Raw genomic sequence first — 19,930 nt, 5'->3', positions numbered from 1 at the left:
AGAATGGGGACAAGTGTAGGTAGAGATGCCCCCAAATAGGTGGGGTGAGCCTAGCAATTTAGCTCCTCACAGCTGTCTCTGTTGAATAGAACTGCTCATATTTATAACCAATCTGACTAGCAGCCCCCCAAGCTCTTACCATCCCCCATAACATGAGCATCCAGAGATTAAAGTTTGTACAGAAACCTGGGCCTTGGCTGTGAGGTATGTTCATGTCATGACTTCTGGAGCCGAGGGGTTATTTGTTCAGCTTTCTCTTCTCTCCCATCTGACTCTTCCAGCACTGAACTAGAGGCACTGGATCCTCTTCTACCACTAACTGGCTTACCGGTTCTAGCTCTGGAATGTTCTAGTAATATCCATACTTTCAGACACTCCAGTGTGAAACCAGAAGATGCTAATACAGGGAATGATCAAAGTCTGAGTGATCCTCACAGCAAATTCTCTCCTGGCCCAGTTCTGGAGGGAGCCAGGCACTTCACAGCCCCCTGTGCCCACCTTCAGCCCAGGGAGAGCCCCTGCTCACCTTGGGAGAGGCCACACCTACTGACCCAGTCCAGTCCTCCCCTGGGAGAAGTGAGCTCCTTGGGGTGGAAAGGCCCCAACTCACCTAGTGGAAGGGGGAGCAGGAGGGAGAGGAGAAGGAAAACCCCAGAAGGAACTGGACTTCTCCATCCAATGAACATTTGTAGAGCTGCTGCTCTGTGTTAGATACTGGAGATATATCAAAGTGACTTAGGCAGACCCTGTGGGCTAACAGAGGCCAGACAATGACCAGCCACTTGTGTGAAGTGCCAGGCTAAGGGAAGTACAGAGGGCAGCGAGGGCATAGTCCACACACACACACCCATGGACGCATGCGCGCACCTGGCACCCAGCAGCAGGGGGATAGAGGACAGGGGCTGCAAATAATTCAGGGAATCCAGCCCAGCCTGGCCTGAGGCCTTGGGGGAGGGGCCTCCAGCTCCAGACTAGAAGCTCCCAAGTCAAGCTTCCTTCTTACTACCTAAACCTGTTCCCAAGCAAACTGGAAAGCCCACCCAGGCACTTCGCACCAACCCAGGCTGGCCACAGAGAAGCCCAAATTGGAGTCTTATGTAGGGGAGAGGGGTTATGAGAGTCAGTGGGAGCCCCCCACCTCAAAAGGGCTGCAATCAGCCCCTCCTAGGCCCTGTTATGTGTCAGCGGCCACCCCCATTCCCCAAAATGTACATGGAGGGGTCTCCTGAGGGTGGCAAATGGCACAGGGTGGGTCAAAGCCAAGCTCTAGGAGCGGTGAGGAATGAGGATGCCAGGAAGAGAAACGCCTTCCTCTTCCTCCCCACCGATGCCTTCTCCTGCCCCTCGCCACCCACCCCATCTCCACCGGCTCTCTTGGTAGCCCCGGCCCCAGATTCCTCCTCTGGGTCTTCTCTGAGGCCACAGGTCCTCAAGGCGGCTGTTCCCTCCCACGGCAGGTTGCGCGCTCTTCTTTCCACAGACCTGAGGTAAGATCTACCGCTCCATCTCGGAAAGCCTCCAAAGGTGAGATTAACTGGACGGCCCAACAAGAGTCGCATCGTTAAAACAACAGCCCAGATTGTAAACTCAAGCAGCGGAAGGAGTGTAATTACTCTTCCAACCAGCGGCCAGCTGAGCTGACAGTGCCCCCTCTTCCTTACACCCGTCCATCCTCCCTTTTCAGTGGAAACAGGAATCCTCGTCCACTTGGGAGCTGGTCCAGTTTCCCTGGGCTCCTGACTGCTGATGGAAATGAACCCCAGTGGAAGAGGTACCCCACTCCCTTCCCACAAACCGCTGGAGCTGCAGAAAGGGAGGCTGTGGTTTCTTCCTGTGAGGACACCTCTCTGGGAAAATTGGGTCAGTAAGGCAGGGGGGTGCTTCCCTGGTGGCGCAGTGGTTGAGAGTCCGCCTGCCGATGCAGGGGACACGGGTTCGTGCCCCGGTCCGGGAAGATCCCACATGCCGCGGAGCGGCTGGGCCCGTGAGCCATGGCCGCTGAGCCTGTACGTCCGGAGCCTGTGCTCCGCAACGGGAGAGGCCACGACAGTGAGAGGCCCGCGTACCAAAAAAAAAAGGCAGGGGGGACACCGAATGGTTTAGAACTGGGGTTTTGGCCCCCAAAGAGTCCTGCTCTGCTGTGTGACTTTTGGAAAGTTGCTTAACCTCTCTCTCCGCCTCCTTTTTCTCCCCCCTAAGATGGGAACACTAATAGAACCTGCCTCCCAGTGCAGTTGTGGTGATGGAATGAGATGGTGCTTGTAACATGCTTGACGTGGTACCTGGAACATAGCAAGCACTTAATAAACGGTGTTTATAGCTGCTGTATGATTATCGAAGAGGAGGGGTCACAGCGATGCTGAATTCACACTGCCACGGCCATCCACTCACCTCCTGCCTCCAGCCCACCTGCCTCCCCAGGGCAAGGAGGAGAAAAGGGGCTGGAGACTAGGTAACTCCACACATCCCGGGCATCACCTTTGAGAGCAGGACACAGGCAAGGTCCTAAATGCAAAAGCGCCGGGATCTAGAAGCAGCTGAGCCTGGAGCCCACTCTCTCACCTGCACAGGTCTTAGCCACAGGAAAGCTGACTTGGAGCTGTCCTGCCCTCTCCCCACGTGCTATTTTAAGACACGTCGCCCATCTCTCCCCCAACAAAATGAGATTCAATTAATTCAATTAAAGCAATTTTGGGAGCAGCTCCTGAAGGCTTTCAATGCGAGATAATTACAAGTAATTTGCCGCTGTGAAGAGGAAAAGGGCACACTGGGTCTGGGGGGAAGGAGTTAGCCCCCTCCCCACCAAGCACACACAGATCTAGAGGGATTCCACACTGCCATCTGAACTGCCCTCCCATTGGCCAAATTACTTGCAGGTGGGAAGAGGGAGCTTGCGGTGGTGGGAGGGGGCTGGGAAGACCGAGTGACAGACCGCCCCTCCCCCACCACACATCTGCCCTGCGAGGTGGGGTGCGGAGCTGGCTGTTCCCCCGACAAAATGTCTGCATAGCCCTAGCAGCTGATTACTCAGCTCCAAACCTCACTTGAGTTTGGATGCCTGAACTTGCCTCTGGGACTGTATCCAGAGTCAATGGAATGTTATCCGGGTAGCTGAGGCCTGTGTAGATGAGTCCTTAGAGATCAAGGACTTCCCCAGAACTTGTAAAGGATGTGGGTAGAGCAGGGAAAGGCCAGAGAGGACATACACTGACTTCTTGCTTCCACGGAGGTGATGATGCACCCACTCTCTCTCCTCCCCTGATCTGATCATCAGCGTTCTAGCTCTGCCTGGCGTCTAACCTCAACTCTTACCATTGTAGTGGTGGCAAATCTCCTCCCAGCTTTCTGTCCCTGGGACCACTGAAGCCTCTTCCTTCAGAGGAGCATCTTGCAGGTGTTTCCCACCCCTAATTCACCTGGGGTAACTCTTTCCTTGCCAGGGCTCATTTGGCCTGGGAGGAGATGGAGGTGGAGGTGGGTATGGTGCCTAGAGGGGACTGGGGTGGAAGGTAGGAGGCTGGGACCAGTGTGTGGGGATGGGCTTCAGGCCTCTGCAAAAACTCCTCTAAACCCTGTTCCCAAAGTACCTGGTTTTCAAGGGTCGAAGGTCCCCCTTCACCTGGGATCTCCTGTTCCAAGAGATAAGTAATGTTTTAACAATAAGGGTGGAAAAGAAAAATTCACTGACCCTAAAGTATTTCTCTTTCATATCTTCCCTTCTCTCCCATCTGTCTCCTGGCTTCTCCCATGCCAAGGAGGAGTGAAGAGGAGGGGCCCTTCAGCTCTAGTCTCCCCTCTCCAGCCCTTTCTCCCACCCCTTCTCTGAGTAGCATTGCTGTTGGACCTGGGACAGCCAGCCAGGGAGAAATCCGATCGGCGAGTCCCTGGGCAACCGCTGTCTCTCCCCTTCCAAGGTGAAAAACAGTTAGAGAGAAAAGTGGCTGCCTCCTCATGCCTCCCCTCCCCCCTTTCCTGGCCAGCCCGGATTGGTTAAAAGGGGGGAATTAAAGTTTCTTCTACCCCAAACCTCAAAGTACAAAGGCCCCAGACAAATGCACAGAGACAGGCAGATGCAAGGACCCAGGCACAGGGACATCATAAGGGCACACACATTGCCACAGAACAAAGTGCATGCACACACACACCAGCATACCTGGAGTGGGCAGAGATGCATGCGAGACACACGTAAGCATGTGCACAGGAAGCCTTCCGTGGTTGTACATGGACATATACAGAGAAGTACACTCCCAGGTTATGTATTCACAGAGTGAGGCACAACACAGAGGGATGAACCAAGAAGGAAATGCTCAGGGACTTAAACACATGCGAAAATAGACTGAAACGTCCCCAGAAATGCACAGACTAGCTTCCCTATGTGTGAGCTTCTCCCGCTCCCTTCTCACTCCCACGCCCCTTTCCTGGCTGTCCATCTCCTATTTTCTGAGAATATTTCCCTGGTAAGCAGTTGGGGAGAGAGACTGAATGGCCAAGAACCTGATAATTTGATTATAACTTTATTTTCTTTGTTCCCTGAAGCCCTGCCTGCTTCCTTTCCTGAGCTCCAGCAAGAGCTCCCGTCCCAGCCCTTCCTGGCACATCCTGTGGCTCCCAGATGTAGCCATAGATTCCAGCCCTGGCACAGAAACCCAAAGGCTGTCCTCTCGGAGGGCTCCACTGAACCCTCTGAGCCCCTGCCCTGACAGCAACTCAAGGAGTAGGGACCTCAGGGGTCACAGGGTGGTGAGGAAAGCACTGCTTTGGTTACTACTTACTGTGTAACCTTGGGCAAGTTACACACCCCCTCTGAAGCTTAGATAATTTCTCTTCCTAAATCCTCTGTGTGTGTGTGTATGTGTGTAAGGGGTTGATGTGTATCCACCACCACTTTCCACTCCAGTCTGGGGCATTGTAAAGCACAGCCTGTCTCTCCCATCAGACTGGAGGCTCCCGGAGTACTGGGCTTTGCTTTCCCCACCAGAATGGATGCCTTCTGCAGCTCTTTTCAGTCCCCATAGTTTGATGTCTCTAAGGTACTCAGCCCCAGTGGCATCCTGGGGGATGTGTCTGCCAGCCCAGGAAGGGAAAGGAGTTGGCTTCAAGCTTCCTCCAAACACCAAGGTTTCTGATTCACCTCTGCGCAGTGCCAGGCCTTCAGTCTGTCTGGCTCCAAAATGGAGAGGTTACTTCATTTCCAGGGGAGGGTTCTACTTTCTGTGGAACATATGTGGAATATATTCCTCTGAGCTTCATCTGAACCATGCCCTTTCAGAGTTCAGTTGATTTTGGGTCAGATCCTTTGGCCAGCCTGAGGACTTCCACTCTGGCTTGTAGCCCCCATTGTCTCCCCCTCCCCACTTCAAGCTGATGCATAGCCTACAAATCATGAGGCCAGGAGCATGGCATCTAGATTATCCCACTCCAGTCATGAGGCTCCCTGGAGGGCATCATTCCTTCCCCTCTCTGCTCAGGAATCCCCTTGGCCTTGAAGCCTCTCCCTGCGATCATCTTTTCTGTCCTGTTTTGCCTGACCCATCAGGACTTGTGCTTCCTCCTCAGACTGGAGGTTGCCAGAGAGCAGGGCATTGGCCTCCCCTCTCCGACTGGGGGGCTCTCCCCTCAGTGGTTCCTTTCTCTGCCTGACCACCCCTTCCCCAAGCCTGGTGCTCCCACTCTCTTTGGGGTGGAGGGCCTCAGTGCGTGGGGCTGGGCAGAGGATTAAGTGTGAATGGGGGCATGGGATCCTTGCCCAGGTCCCATCTCTCCCACTTCCCACCATGCCTGCCACAGAGCCACCAGACCACTCCTCTCAGGCTGGCCCCAGGAGCTGCTTTTTCTGCCCCTGCAAGCTGGGGCCTGCTGCAAACTCCTCCTCCCAGCCCTGGAGCCACCGGGAATTCTTTGCTCCAACAGATCCTGGGGGAAGCCAGACTGTGGGAGGCTGCTGACATGCCTCTGCTGGGCTCCTGTCACATTCCCCAAGCCCAGGGGGATCAGCTGGATCCACCAATGCAGGCTTCTTCCACCCCTGGTGACGTCCTCAGGTCCTCCTACCTCCTTCTCCAAAGCCTGAATCTGCCCTGGGACCATCCCTGGCTTCAATTCCCTCCCACTCCCAGCCCCTTGGCAGCCCCATCCAAACAATAAGAATTATTCCCCCAGCCCCTTGGAAAGCAAAACGTGTCTCCTCATCCAGAGAAACTTCATGGAGTCTCTGGAATGCAGACACACAGCTGGGAGGCCTTGGGCAAGTCACTTTACCTTTCCGGATCTTTATTTCCTCACTGTGCAGTGGGGATAATGATCAGAATGATATCTCAGAAGGTCATGGAGGGACTTCCCTGGTGGCGCAGTGGTAGAGAGTCCGCCTGCCGATGCAGGGGACACGGGTTCGTGCCCCGGTCCGGGAAGATCCCACATGCCGCGGAGCGGCTAGGCCCGTGAGCCATGGCCGCTGAGCCTGTGCGTCCGGAGCCTGTGCTCCGCAGCGGGAGAGGCCACAACAGTAATAGGCCCGCATACTGAAAAAAAAAAAAAAAAAAGAATCTGCCTGCCAATGCAAGGGACACAGGTTCAAGCCCTGGTCCAGGAAGATCCCACGTGCTGCAGAGCAACTAAGCCTGTGTGCCACAACTACTGAAGCCCGCGTGCCTAGAGCCCGTGCTCCGCAACACAGACAAGACACCGCAATGAGAAGCCCACACACTGCAACGAAGATAGTCCCTGCTCAAGGCAACTAGCGAAAGCCCGCGTGCAGCGACGAAGACCCAACGCGGACAAAAATAAATAAATTTATTTTTTTAAAAAAGGAAGAAGGCCATGGAGACAGGGAGAGTGAACTCTTGGTGCATTGTGAAATACACCAGGTATGCCAGGGGATTCACCAGTTATGCCAGGAGATTCACCAGGTATGCCAGGGGATACACCAGGTATGCCAGGGGATTCACCAGGTATGCCAGGGGATACACCAGGTATGCCAGGGGATATGGTGACCTATTCCTTTGCCCCAGTTCCCCCATCCGCCTAAATCCTCCTCTGTCCCACCAACTTACCACATAAGGCTGCAGAGTATAGTGTCCCCAGGGACACGCACACAAGAAAAAAATGAAAGCCAGAGGCCTTAGTTCAAGTCCAACTCTATGACCATGGTCAAGTTCCTTTTCCCCCCCTTTTTCTTTGTTTTAATTGAGGTAACATCGGTTTATAACATTATATAAGTTGGGGACGTTTCCTAACCTCTCTGTACCTCACCTTCCTTGTGTGGGAAATGAAGATAATAATGAATAGCATGTGCTTCTTAGGGTGGTGAGAACTAAATGAGTTAAAACAATAAAAGGCACTATAACACAGTCAGGACTCAGCAAGGATTCGTTGTTAGTGTTATCTCTGACTGCCAAGCAAGAAACCCTTCTCTATCCCTGAGATGTCTTGTCCAGATATCCGTGTTCCTCTGTTGGTCTCCACCTGTGAGCAGAACCCTAGTCTGACTGTCTTCCCCAAACACCCCACAGAGAGAGGGGTGGGCTGGACAGAAGCTGCTTTGTGAAGAGGGGAGGAAGTTACGCAGGACACTGGCTAAAGGGTGAGGACTTCTGACTGTGCTTCCAGGACAGCCCTCTGAGCAGCCCAGGTGAGAAGGTGTCTGAAGAAGTGAGATCATCCCGTACCTGCCTGGATCAGAGTTAATGCAGAGGCAAATGAAGTTCCTGACTTCTTCATTCATGAAAGATTACCTCTGCTATAACCCCAGAATCCCTCCTGCTAGACAAAAAAAATCAGAGAAAAACCAAAAGATTTCTTTTTACTGATATTTGATTGTATACCTAGAAAACTCAAGACACCTTAGGGGGGAAAAGTCTTCCAGAAGTAAGAAAATTTTGGTATAGTGGCTGGATACAAGATAGATATAGGATGCTGTTCACTAGTCTTCCAATAAATGAGGGAAAATATTCCTGTTGCAATGGAAACACAAATTAACGAACCACTGCAAGTATATAGATGTGGAGAAGCAGCTCTTTAGCTGATTAGTAACTGAAAGATACAGGCATACCTCGGAGATACTGTGGGTTCAGTTGTAGTCCACCACAGTAAAAATGAATATTGCAATAAAGCGAGTCACACAAATTTTTTGGTTTCCCTGTGCATAGAAAAGTTAGGTTTACACTGCACCATAGTTGTTCACACTATACTGTAGTCTATTAAGTGTGTAATAGCATTATGTCTAAAAAAAACATACCTTAATTTAAAAATAATGCTTTTGGAAAAATGGTGCTGATACACTTGCTCAACTCGGGGCTGCCACAACCTTCAATTTGTTAAAAAAAAAACAAATGGCAATATCTGTGAAGTGCAATAAAACGAAGCACAACAAAACAAGGTGTGCCTGGATTAAACTCTGCCCTCTTCCCTTCTGCTGGTGCTAAGGCCCAGCACATGGGTCTGTCCTGGGTGGCTGTCCTTCCATTACATCTGAAGGATGTGGCAGACTTAGGTTGGAATCAAGAAAGGACTTTCCCAGTAGAGGGAGGAATTCTATATGAGACTTCCCCTCATTAGGAGGAAGGGTCAACTTTGGGCCCATTGAGGGCACCTAGAACTCCCAAGGTCAACTGAGGAGTGTCCTAACTGCATAAAAGCTGCTTTCATCTAGAACTGACAGTAGAGTTTATTGAGCTCCATCACTGGGCCAAGCTTTGTGTTAAGCCCTTTATATGTGTTATTTAATTTCCTCAGAAATCCTGAAAGATACATATGATTAGCTCCATTTTATAGATGAGGAAGGTGAGCCTCAGAGAGGGCAAATGACTCACCTGAGGGTACACAGTGAGTAAGCGCCAAAGTCAGGGTTAGAGCTCAGAAGTATTCATACGTGTGCCTGGGTGTTTGCACATGTGTGTCCTACTTTATGACACCCTGGTGTCTCTAAGGGCACAGGGCAGATCTGGGAACAGTACAGAAAGCTGAGCCTGGCCCCCTCTCTGCTTTCTCTCCATTTCAGTCTTAGAGGTCATGGGGTGGTGAGAGGCCCACAGGTCAGGGATTCAGAAGGCTAGACTGGAGGACTTTAGGGGAAACTACTGAACCTCTTGAACCGCAGTTAACCCACCTGGGAAGTGGGATAATAATGGCACTGCCCTTGCCGGGCAGTTGAGACGGTGCCTGTAAAAGCACCTGGCTGGGGGCTCGGTGCACAGTAGATGCTCCATTTAGCATCTTCACTGCTCAGATCTTGGGAGGATCTGAGACTGCACTTGGGAGACTTCCCTTCCTTACCAGCCAGCCTCCTGCTTCCTCTGGCCTCCTGCTTCCTCAGCTTTCCCCCTTACCCTCCCCCACTGGTGATTCCTGAGCTCAGGGCAGGCCTGACTGGCCCCAGGGGTGGGCATGGGACAACGCCACACGCGTTGCATGATGTGGCCAGACGCCCTCAGTGCGCAGGGAAGGGCACGCTGCTGCTGCTGCTTCTGCCACTGCCATTGGCCAGGTGCGAGATGAACTGCCCAGAGTGGGGGGATACCCCCTCCCCCGCCCCACCTAATCCTCCAAGGTGTGGAGTCTCTGGTCCCTGCCTACTCAGCAGACATTGCCAGCCCTGCTCCCATTTGCTCCAGGACGCAACCCAGGAATTTGGGCCTTGAGGCCCCGCCCCCTCTCCATCCCCTCCCCAGCTTTGCCTCCTACCAGGGTGTCTATCCCAGCTGCCCTGGGTCCCTAAGTCACTCGTTCTCTCAGACAGCCCACCTTGGGGCTCAGCAGGCCAATTCCACACTCTCTCCTCTGCCAGGAGGACTCCTAAATTCACTGCTCCTCCTTTGCTGTGTGACCTTGGGCAAGTAACACAGTCGCTCTGGGGCCACTGCCCGAAGAAATGATGCCTAGTGAGGGTGCGGTCACGGTCAGTTCCTTCAGTTGCTCAGGAGCAGCGATTGGGGATTGGGTGCCGGGTGCTCCTCTCATTGTCTTGGTTGACCCCCAACAGCCGAGAGAGGGGGGCAGTTATCATTCCCCCCTCAGCCCCACACTCCCTCATCTGATGGGAGTGGGAGGGATTGTGTGAGGGGTCCCAAGAGCTCTTTTCACTTATCATCTGGGCAATTGATGTCCACTGAGCATCCTGCTCTCCAGTCAGCGCTCCGAGCATGGGGTGGACACACCAAAGCCCCTGCCCTCATGCTTGATGTCCCAGTTCAAACCCTGCCCAGCTCTGCCCCCAGGGACCTTGGTATAAAAGACTTCCCCAGGCCCCTTGCTTGGCAGCCCAGCAACCCTCCCCAGGGTGAACAATAATTCTCCACGTGGTCCATGCCCAGTGCTATAAGCGGGGGACGAGACAGTAAAGGTGAGGCACAGGCTGTGCCTCCCCAGAGCTAGGACTGGGGGCCTGGAAAGAATCACTCTGCTAGCGGTGACCGGCATGGCTGAGTGACAAAGGACAAAGACAGGGGCTGGGGGCCTGGGCTGGGGGTCCACGAAGGTTACCCTGCGGAACTGACTTCTGGGGGAGAGGGACTGGGCCCCTGAAAAGAGCTGCAGGCTGGCCTTCCTGACTCCCTGGCTCCAGCCTTCTCTGCCATCCCCCCAACCTGCTCCCTCTGGCCCAAGCCCCACCAGGGCCCCCATAAACACCGTCCTCCCGCCCCCCTTCCCTGGGGCCAAGGAAACTCATCTCCAAGCACTTTTTGGCTTCTAAGCCTCCCAGCCTCAGGCTGCCGGGCGGTTGGTAAACAGCTTGTTAAGGTGATTAACGTTGCAATTAAAGCTGGAAAAACCGAGGCCAGGGTGCTGGCTGAAGGCTCTGCCTTCTCCTCCCCTTCTCTGTTCTCCCCCGCCCCGCCCTCCTCTTCCATCCCCTCTGGGCTTGGTTGATGCGACTCAGCCTGACTTGGCGAACCAGAGCCCTCCCCTAGGCTGGGAGGCTGCACATCAAGTGTCCGGTTGGCCTCAGCTGCCCAGAGTCCCTTCCCTGTGGAGGTTGGGGGCTCTGCTGGTCTGGGGAGTAAGTGGTAGTGATGGTGTGTTGCTCAGGCGGGTGGTGTGCAGAGGCTGATTTGGGGTGAGGTCTCTAAGATCCAGTAGTGCCCGGGACCTCTTAAAGGGAGGGGCCTCAAGGACAGGGATAGAGACCATCCTTCTTGTCCACTTCCGCAAGGGAGAAGGCCAGAGGCCGTCTCCTTCCAGTAGAGGGGCAGGAGCTGCCTTCCTCCAGGCTCTCAGAGTCAGCGTGGCTCCCAGCACATCTGGGGGGCTGGGAAGCGCCAGACCCTGAGCCTTGCATCCGGGGAAGGTTTTAAGGACCCACTGGGTCCGTGCCTCCCCTCCCTTCAGCGTCAACTCTAGCCAACCCGTGAGGGCCCTCGAGGCTCCTGCTCTCAGGCTCCGCCACAAGCCTCCTTCCTCTGCTTCCCCCGTGAGTCCTAGGAGAGGAGTTTTTCTGCAGGTGGGGTCTCCAGGCAGTATGTTCCCAGACCCCCATCTCTGCCCGTCATGCTGTCATCCTCCTTTCAAGGCATAATTCAAATCCCACCTCCCCCGTGAAGGCTTTCTACGTTTCCTTCCCACCCACCACCAACGGCCCCTGCCCTTTCCTCTGACAACCCATCCAGTCCCCCTGACTGAGTCAGGTTTGCCCAGCTGGGGGCCTGTCCAGGGTGGGCCCTGCTTCTGGCCATGGAGCTCGTAGCCCAGGTCTGTGCCTTCCTTCCCCAGGCTTCAGTCAGCTGTGGTACCGGCTCCTAGAACAGTGCGTGGAATAGAGCAGGTGCTCAATAAATATTGGTTGAATCCTTTTTGGAGTGCATCTAGAGATCGGTGCATCGACTAATGTGGTAAGTGCAGCCAGGGGCCTGGGTCTGAATCAGGCACATTGCGGGTGGGATGGGGCAGGAGGCTAGGTGGGCAGTGAGCCCCATCTCCACTGTCACCATCGTCAACAGCAACTTTGATACACCGAGCCGTACGCACCATGTGCTGGGTGCCTCGTGAAGCGTTTTACACATATTATCCATTTAGTCCTTGCAACACCTACCTGCCAGGCAGGTAGCATTATTCCTATGTTACAGATGAGAAAACTGAGGCTTAGAAAGGTTAAGTGACTTGCCCAAGATCACACAGTGAGTAAAGTAGTGGAGGCGGGATTGACTCCAGGTCAGCTGACTCCAGCGTGCACATTCCTGACTACAGCATTAAGCTTTTCCTAGGATCAGCCCTGGGGAAGAAGCCCAGCCCCTCCCACCTCCACTTCTCCCAGCGAAGAACTCAGGGAGGAGGGCTGGAGGGTTGGGGTGGGCACAGCTGCCCAGCTCTCTGACACTCTGCCCTGGCGTCTAGTAACCTGAGCTGCAGAAAAGCCCATGAAGAGAACCCATTCTCCAGACAGACCGGGGTTCAAATCCCAGCATTGCCATGTGTTAGTTATGTGAACTTGACAGAGATTGGACCTCTCTGAGCCTCAGCTTCCCCATCTGAAAACTGAGCACTATACCACCCCCCTCCCCGGCTGTGGCGAGGATAACATGCAAAGTGCCTGGCATAGAGTAGGAGTCTAGCAAATCCAGCCCTTATTAAGGTCTGGAGAACAGTGATCCTCAGGGCAGACTGGGCTTCCCTCGCCCGCCTCTTCCTCCCTGAAGGTTGTCACGAGGCAGCGGGTGTAGTCAAGAAGCACCTGGCACAAGATGGGCTCTAGGCACTCTGCCAGGTCCCCCACCCAAGTCCCTGTCCTCGTGGCTCTCCTACCCACCAGGGCTGGTGAAGAGGGCCACCTGCCTGGCCTGGAGGTGAGGAGAGGAGGAAGGGGAGGTGAGGGGCGGGGCTGACCCTGAGGGAGGTCACCCGGGCAGCTCATCCAGCCTGACTGAGCAGGGATGAGCAGGGAGGAATTAGGGAGCTTACAACATCCTTTCATCCCGCAGCAGCCCGCCCGCCCGCCCAGCCTCCCTCCTTCCTTCCTCTCTCTTTCTGCGCTTCTCTCCCCTCTCCCTCCCTTTGCTGGCAGCCCAGTCCTAATAAAATGCAGTGTCTCCAGTAAGTCTGCCCGGCTGCCGCCTTGCTGCTCCTGCCTGCACGCAGCCCTCAACCCAAACTGCTCAGCTCAGCCCCGCCTGGCAGCTGCCACTTAACCCTTGCCAGCCTGGCTGGCGTCCGTGGGCTGGAGGCCCTCCTCCCTTGCACCACCCTCGGGCGTGGTGGGAGGGGAGGCCTAGTTTCTGAGAGGCAGAGGGTGAGGTGAGGGCGGGAGGGCCCCCACGTTCTGGAGCCCTGCTGTTCCACAAGGCCCTTCTCGTCCTTATTCTGCTTTGTGCCTCACCGTAGCCACAGAGGCCAAAAGGGTGGGGATTGTTGTTCCCATTTGACAGATGAGGAAACTGAGCTTCTGACAGAGAGGTTCCAGGCTAAGCTGGGTCACTTTGGCTGCTGGGTGGTGTTGCTGACTCTCCATCCTAGACTTTTTCCAGTACAGGGAGCTGCCTATACCTGTGTGTGTGTGTGTGTGTGTGTGTGTGTGTGCGCGTGCGCGCGCGCGATGGTCAGGTGACTTGAGCGATGTGTGTGTGCACCTGTGGACCCCTTGGAATGTACGATTTGTATATTTGTGCGATGCCACCATGTCTCAGGTGTGTGTTTGGGTCTGTGTACTGGCCTCAGAGGGCAACACGTTTGCCTGAGGTGGGAGTCCGTGTATGTGTGATGGTAGAGAGATGCGTTTCTTGGTACGCGTGTGTGTATACGCGAGAGAGGTGGCTTCACAAGCGTGTACGTGCGTTCACGCTGTCTCCCGTCTGTGCCAAGACGCTTGTTCACACACACGCCCCTCCGCTCCTACTGCCGCCTCCAGCTCTCCGTCCCCAGAGTCTCGCAGCCTGGCAGCTGGAATAGGAGGGTGGCAGCCCTGCTGGCCCAGGCCAGCAGCCGCAGCAGCAAGAGGGCTCTGAGTCAGGGCCCGAGCACTCCCGGGGAAGGTCAACGTGGAAACCCCTTGTCTGTTTCCATGGTCCAGCCTGGGTCCCAGGGGCCTGGGGTCCCTGCCAGCTGTGGGAGCAGGGGTGTTCCCCCTGCCTGAGGTCTCACCCTCACCCCCGCTGAAAGGGATAGACAGGAGGGTGAGGGGCCAGGGCATGGAGGCAGGCGGTTTACACGCGTGTGCAAGCGCGTCTGCCCGTGAGCCCAAGATCAAAGAGCAGCCCTGAGGTGACCTGGTGGCAGTGGCGGAGGGCTGCTGGCTGGCAGGGGATGCCAAGCCACCAAGCAGAGTGGAGTCAGGGGGGCCAAGGGCTGGAAGCCTCCACTCCCCAGACCGTGGGGGCAGCCATGGGGTCAGGAGCACCTAATATCCGGGGCCAGGCTCAGCCCAGTCCTTGAGCCCAGAGCCCCAGTAGTAGGTCCCCAGGGCCCTGACTCCCCCAGGAGACCTTGGAGGCTCAGAGGGCTTTCTTTCCCCACCAAACACCTTCCCCAACTCCCGGCCCTCCGCCGAGAGCTGCCTGCCTCTAGCCTCCAGTTCAAAGAGCTCAGTGGTTATTTTCTTCTTTTTTATTAATGTTATATATAAAGATGGGTCCAATAAGAAAGCAGAAATGAGAAGGCTGGGAGGGGGTGGGACTTGGCTTCGTTCCTCTACCCCTGGGGTGGGACTCTTCGAGATCCACCACGTCTCTCCTCTCGCCTGCGCCTCCCACAAACCCAAATCCAGCCGGAGCCCACATCTGTTTCTCTCAGCTCACAACGCACAGGCAGGTACATCCAGGAGGAAAGGGCCACATAAATAGGAAACCACAGTAGGGAGGAGGCTGCTTCTCTCTGTTGCTTTAAAAAAAATACATACTATATATATAGCTACAGTCTCCTACCTCTCCTTTCCTTCGATGTTCGACCACATCAGGGGTGGAGGAAAGTCAGCTCTGGGGGGCGTCTGGGCCAGGAAGGGGCAGTGCCACTGACCCTTCAGACAGCCACCCCTCACCCCTAAAGGCACCGAGTTATAACCCTTCCCTTGTCACCCCGTGCACCTCACCCGACATTCTCCGTCTCGGCGGGAATTATCTGTTTCCAAGGCCACCGGAAAGGGGGTGTTTTGGGGTTTGTCTTGCCTTGGAGATTTGGGGTTTGGCGCCCAAACTGCCAACTTACTGGAGGAGAGGAATAGGTGGGGTGCGGGCGAGCAGAGGCACCCACGCAGGGGAGATTGGTCCTATCTGTTAACAATGCCCTTTGTCGTCCTGTTTTTCAACAGCTTTTGAAACCAAAGTTGTGCAAAGTCCTGTACATGGAAGAAGAAATGGGTCCTCGGGAGGGATGCCTGGGATCCACCCCTCCTCTCCGACCAAAGCGGGGGAGGGGAGGTGCTCCTTGAGTTCTCTCTAAAGCCGCAAATATTAAAAGCTTCCCTTATTTGGGGGCTCTTCTTTGGTTTAACCCTCAAACCCTAAATGAGGGCTAAAAGTTCAGGGCGGGGTTCGTTGAGGTCCCTACCCTGAGTCCCAGTCTCAAGGTTCAATGTCTTTTTGGCAGAGGGAATGCTCAGTTAAGGGGCAGCCCAGGTCCCCGTGGCAGGAGCTTAGGCCTGGCAGGTCCCAGAATCCACAGTGCCTGGTGCCCCAGCCCAGGCCTGACCTGAAGACGCTCCACAGTGTCCCCAGTGCCCAAGGAATCCAGTCTAGGGACTCGGTACTAAGTTTTAGAATCTGGAAGGTGATGAGCCATTTAAAGCCAATCCAGGCTCTTGGAGCAGAAGGGAAACAGCTGTCCCAGCTGGAGTGAAGTTCCCAAACATCTGGAGGGGCACCCCAGTGTCTAGGCAGGGGAAGGGAAACTCAGGGGGCATCCTTGGTCCATGCAAATTTCATCTGGAAGCTCTTGGGTCCCTGGAGGAAGGGGCAAGGGAAGGGGGAAAAGGGGTGTCCTCTCCCCTGTGCTCCTCGATGATTCCTGAGTGTCGGCTAGGACGGAGGTGCCTTCTGCTTGGTCCTGGGGTTCCTTCGTGAGAGGTTCAGGCCAGGTGGGTGCTCAGTACACAGCCCCAGGGTTGGGCGGGGGCCCGGGGGAGGCATGGTGCAGGGCGGCTGGTTGAGGCGGCGGCTGCTGTAAGTGGGGTCCACTCAGGTTCTGTGCATGGTACCAGGAGTTGGTGGGGTCGTCCAGGTAGCTGGGGGAAGCACTGTACGGGAGCGGCGGGGGCAGCTGGCTGCGGGCGGGGGCTGGAGTAGAGTGGGAAGAGGTGTCCCAGAGGGCGGGTGATGGTGGTGAGTTGCAGGCCATGGAATCGCTGTTATTGGGGCTGTGCTCCAGGGGCGCCTCCCCGTTCTTGTACAGCTTCTTGAATTTGGAGCGGCGGTTCTGGAACCAGATTTTCACCTGCCCCAGAGAAGAAAGGGGGAGCTAGTTAGCCTCGCAGAACGCTGAGTGAAAACCCATCAGGGAACCCAGCCTAGAGAGGGCAAGGCCAGCACCCACCGTCACACAAGACCCAGGCAAAACGCAGGCACCCGAGCCCCCAGGCCAGCATCTGTTTTCTGTCGGGGACAGAACGTGGGCCAGGAACTCCTGACTGCCTGGGTCCACGTTTTGCTCTGCCGCTTAACTAAGCGTGTGACCTGGGGGAAGCTACTTAACCTCTCTGGTTCTTGCTTTCCTCATCTACAAAATGGGGATGATGGAGCACTATTACCTACCTCACAGGGGTACTGTGATGCTCAAAGAAGTTAAGACAAATAAAGAGCTCAGAACAGCCAGCCATACTACTGACATAGTAAAGCACTGAATAAAAGGCAGCCCAGGTGGGAGATGGGCGGTTTGTGGTATTTTGTTCACATTGGAAACCCATAAGCAGAGGTGCACAGATACGCAGAGACAAATGCACACCCCCATAAGCATCTCCGTGCGCCGCAACGTACGCACTCACAGCTTCACACACGAGACACCAGGCTATAGAGATACACACATGCACAGATACAGCCAGATAAACACCCTGCAAACATGAGCACCCACGTTCACACACTCAGGGGCCCTCCAGGGCTGGCTAATGGGGGTGACCTGGGGACTCAGGAGCAGGTGAGCCATGATGCCCCAAATTTCCCTTGGGGTTTCTCCCCCTCCCCCTGCTGCTCTCCACCCCATGACTGGTACAAACAATGAATCAGCTCCTCACCGGGTGACCCAGATTCCCGGCGGACCAGGCCCCACGCAGCCGCAACCCAGGCCGGCCTGTCAACACCTTTAGGGAGGCAGGCGTCCGCCACTCCTCCCCTGAGCAGTGACAGGCTGCTGGGGGCTTTAGGGACAGGCTGGGGGTGGGGGGAGTCCCACCTCTGAGTTCCTGTCCGCCTTTGTGGGGAATCTCTGTTCTTGGCTCCCGGCACACACAAAGGGGTGGAGCATTTGGGTGCTGAGCAGGAATGCAGTCTTTTGATACAAGCACACATTTTTGTACAGGCACTCACCCCTGTGCCCAGTCAAGTACATCTGCCTTGCCATCTATAAGCACAGTGACCCCTGAAAGGTCTCACTCCTTAAGTGTGCTTTCCCACATGTACACAGATCCATTAGCCTGTGTGCAAATATATACATGAATACACGTATATGTACACCTCTTACACACACATGCCTAGCCTGGGGGGAGACACGGAGTAGACTCCTATCAGCGACCAACCCTGTGAGTGACCCACACTGTTGGGGGCCTGTGGGAGCTGGCGATTCTGGGGTACAGGGAGGACACCTCTCCTTGTGAGAGACTCAGTCGCACAGGTTCACAAATATGCACGCCTGTACACGTGCTAATGCACAAACTTCCAACAGAGGTTGAGATCTGGGGGCCCCTCCACCCACAGGCAAGGGTTTCAAGGCCCTGCGGGGAACTTAAGAGGCCATGTAGGCTCAGCAGCGCCTGGGGAGTCCCGGGGTCCCGCGGGGCCCCACCGAGTCCTCGCGGCCCTCCACCGCCCACCACTGACCTGCGTCTGCGTGAGGCCCAGCTGCGCGGCCAGCTCGGCGCGCTCCGGCAGCGCCAGGTACTGGGCCTTCTGGAAGCGGCGCTGCAGGGCGGCCAGCTGGTAGCTGGAGTAGATCGTGCGCGGCTTTCGGACCTTCTTGGGCTTCCCGTTCACCATGCGCACCTCGGCTTCCGGCTCCTCCTTCACGGACACTGCGGGCAACGCACGGGGCAGTGGGCGGCTCAGCCTCGGCCTGCGACCCCGGGGCCCCCATGGGCCCCGCGGGACACCTCACCCTCCGGCCCACCTACTCACCCCGGGACTTCCCGGCTGCTCGCTCCGCCGCCGGCGCCCCGGGTGGGAGCTGCGGCCACAGGGCCGGGCCGGAGGCCGCCCGCGACGCGGCGCTCCCCGGCTCCCAGCTCCGCGCCCCCAGAGCGCGGTCCCGGCGCCAAGCTACCGCCGGACGCGCACGGCCGCCGCCGCGCTCTCCGCAGCTCCCGCCGCCGTCTGCCCGCCGCCCTGTCGCCCGCGCCACGCCGTCGGTCGCTTCTCTCCCTCCTTCCCTGCCGTCCGCCCTTCCTTTATTGTTCTTTAAACTTTTTATTTGGGGATAGTTTTAGGTTTTCAGAAAAGGTGCGGACACGTCAGACTCCCTGCTGCTTCCTTCGCCCTCCCCTCGGTTCCCTTCTTGTGTCCTTTCTCTCACTTTGTCTCTCCACTTTTACGCTGACGCCACTTTTCTCTCTTTCAGTTTCTCCGCTCTCTGCTGCTGCTTCCTTCCCTGTTCCGGTAATTCTGAGGGGGTCTCTCTCCGTGTCCCCCTCACCTTTCTCCCTCCCCCCCAGCCCAGATCCAAAGCGGGGTCGCAGAGCTTCCAGCGCCCGCTGCCTACCCGCCAGCCCTCTACAACCCGAGGGAGGACCGCCTGCTGAAGTGCCCGGAGAGCACCTGGAGCAGGAGGTTCTCTGGCATCCACAGCCCCTGCGCCCTCGCCTCGCTCGCCCGGATCCTCACCCAGGACCACGGCGCCCCGCACGCACCACGCCCCGAAGGCGCGCAGTCTCGGGACTGGACGGTCGCCTGTCCCCTCTGGGGGTCATCTAGCCCACCTTCTCTAACTTCGGACAGTACCTTTCTTACCCGGGGCGCCTCCCTAGATTTCGGCTCCAAGTCCTCGCCTTTCTCTCTCTCGCTCGGGAACCTCCCCGTGTCCCCGACTCTCCCGCGACCCCGTGGTCCTCACCTGGGTCCTGCGCGGGCAGTGGCTGTTCCCGGTAGGCTCCGTATTGCCGGTAGGAGGTTCCGTAGGTATACTCGGACTTGGGCGAATACGCGCCCGTGCCTGCAAGCCCGTTGAGGTTGAACTGGTGGTGGTAGGTGTAGGGGTTCACGGTCTGGCCGTAGGGCTGGCCCGAGTAGTAGTCGTGCTGGGGAGCGCTGTAGTAGCCCAGGTCGGTGACGGAAGACTCCGGCAGGGTGGGCGAGTCCTTGGAGCCCGCATGGCAGCTGAGCGAGCTGGAGATGTCGGTGAGGATGCTGCTGAGCTTGCGGTCGAAGGAGCCACTCATCCTGGCGGGCGCCGCGCCACCCCCCGGGCTGGCCTCGGCCGGAGCTCCGGAACGGGCAGGAGCGCGGGGCAGGCGGAGGAGACGAGGCGGGGGTGCGCGTCCGGAGGGCAAGGGGAGGGCCCGGCCGCGTCTCTGGGGAGGGTCGGCCGAGGGGCGCTTAGACCGTCGCCGCTCTTCCGGCGGTCGCGGCAGCTTCTCGTCGCGTCCCGAGCCACAGTCAAATGCTGCCAGCTCCGCCCGGCCAGCCGGTTATAGACTCAATAGTGGAGTCGCAGAGGGAGGCCCCAGCGCTCTGATTGGCTGCAAGTCTTGCCTTCCAGGCAAAACATGCTCTTGAGCTCTTTCGTTCCTCTCTCTCTCTCTCTCTCTCTCTCTCTCTCATTCTTTGTTGTTACCCAACACACACACACACACACACACTCACACAGACCCCTCTGT

General features: G+C 56.4%; 1 protein-coding gene across 1 annotated transcript; it reads right to left on the bottom strand.

The window, feature by feature from the left end:
• Window positions 1–15,999: 15,999 nt before the first annotated feature.
• Window positions 16,000–19,492, bottom strand: DLX3 (distal-less homeobox 3; the record flags this gene model as incomplete). The annotated part of the gene is made up of 3 exons (XM_082604369.1): window positions 16,000–16,347; window positions 17,943–18,133; window positions 19,168–19,492. 3 exons carry the CDS (start codon window positions 19,490–19,492, stop codon window positions 16,000–16,002), a joined length of 864 nt encoding a protein of 287 aa, XP_082460495.1.
• Window positions 19,493–19,930: the final 438 nt, after the last annotated feature.

This window comes from Mesoplodon mirus (genome assembly GCF_964341445.2).
Source record: "Mesoplodon mirus genome assembly, chromosome: 18".
NCBI classification, from domain to species: Eukaryota; Metazoa; Chordata; class Mammalia; order Artiodactyla; family Ziphiidae; genus Mesoplodon; species Mesoplodon mirus.
The sequence above is the reverse complement of the archived record's forward strand: the minus strand, read 5'-3'. Positions and strand labels throughout refer to the sequence as shown.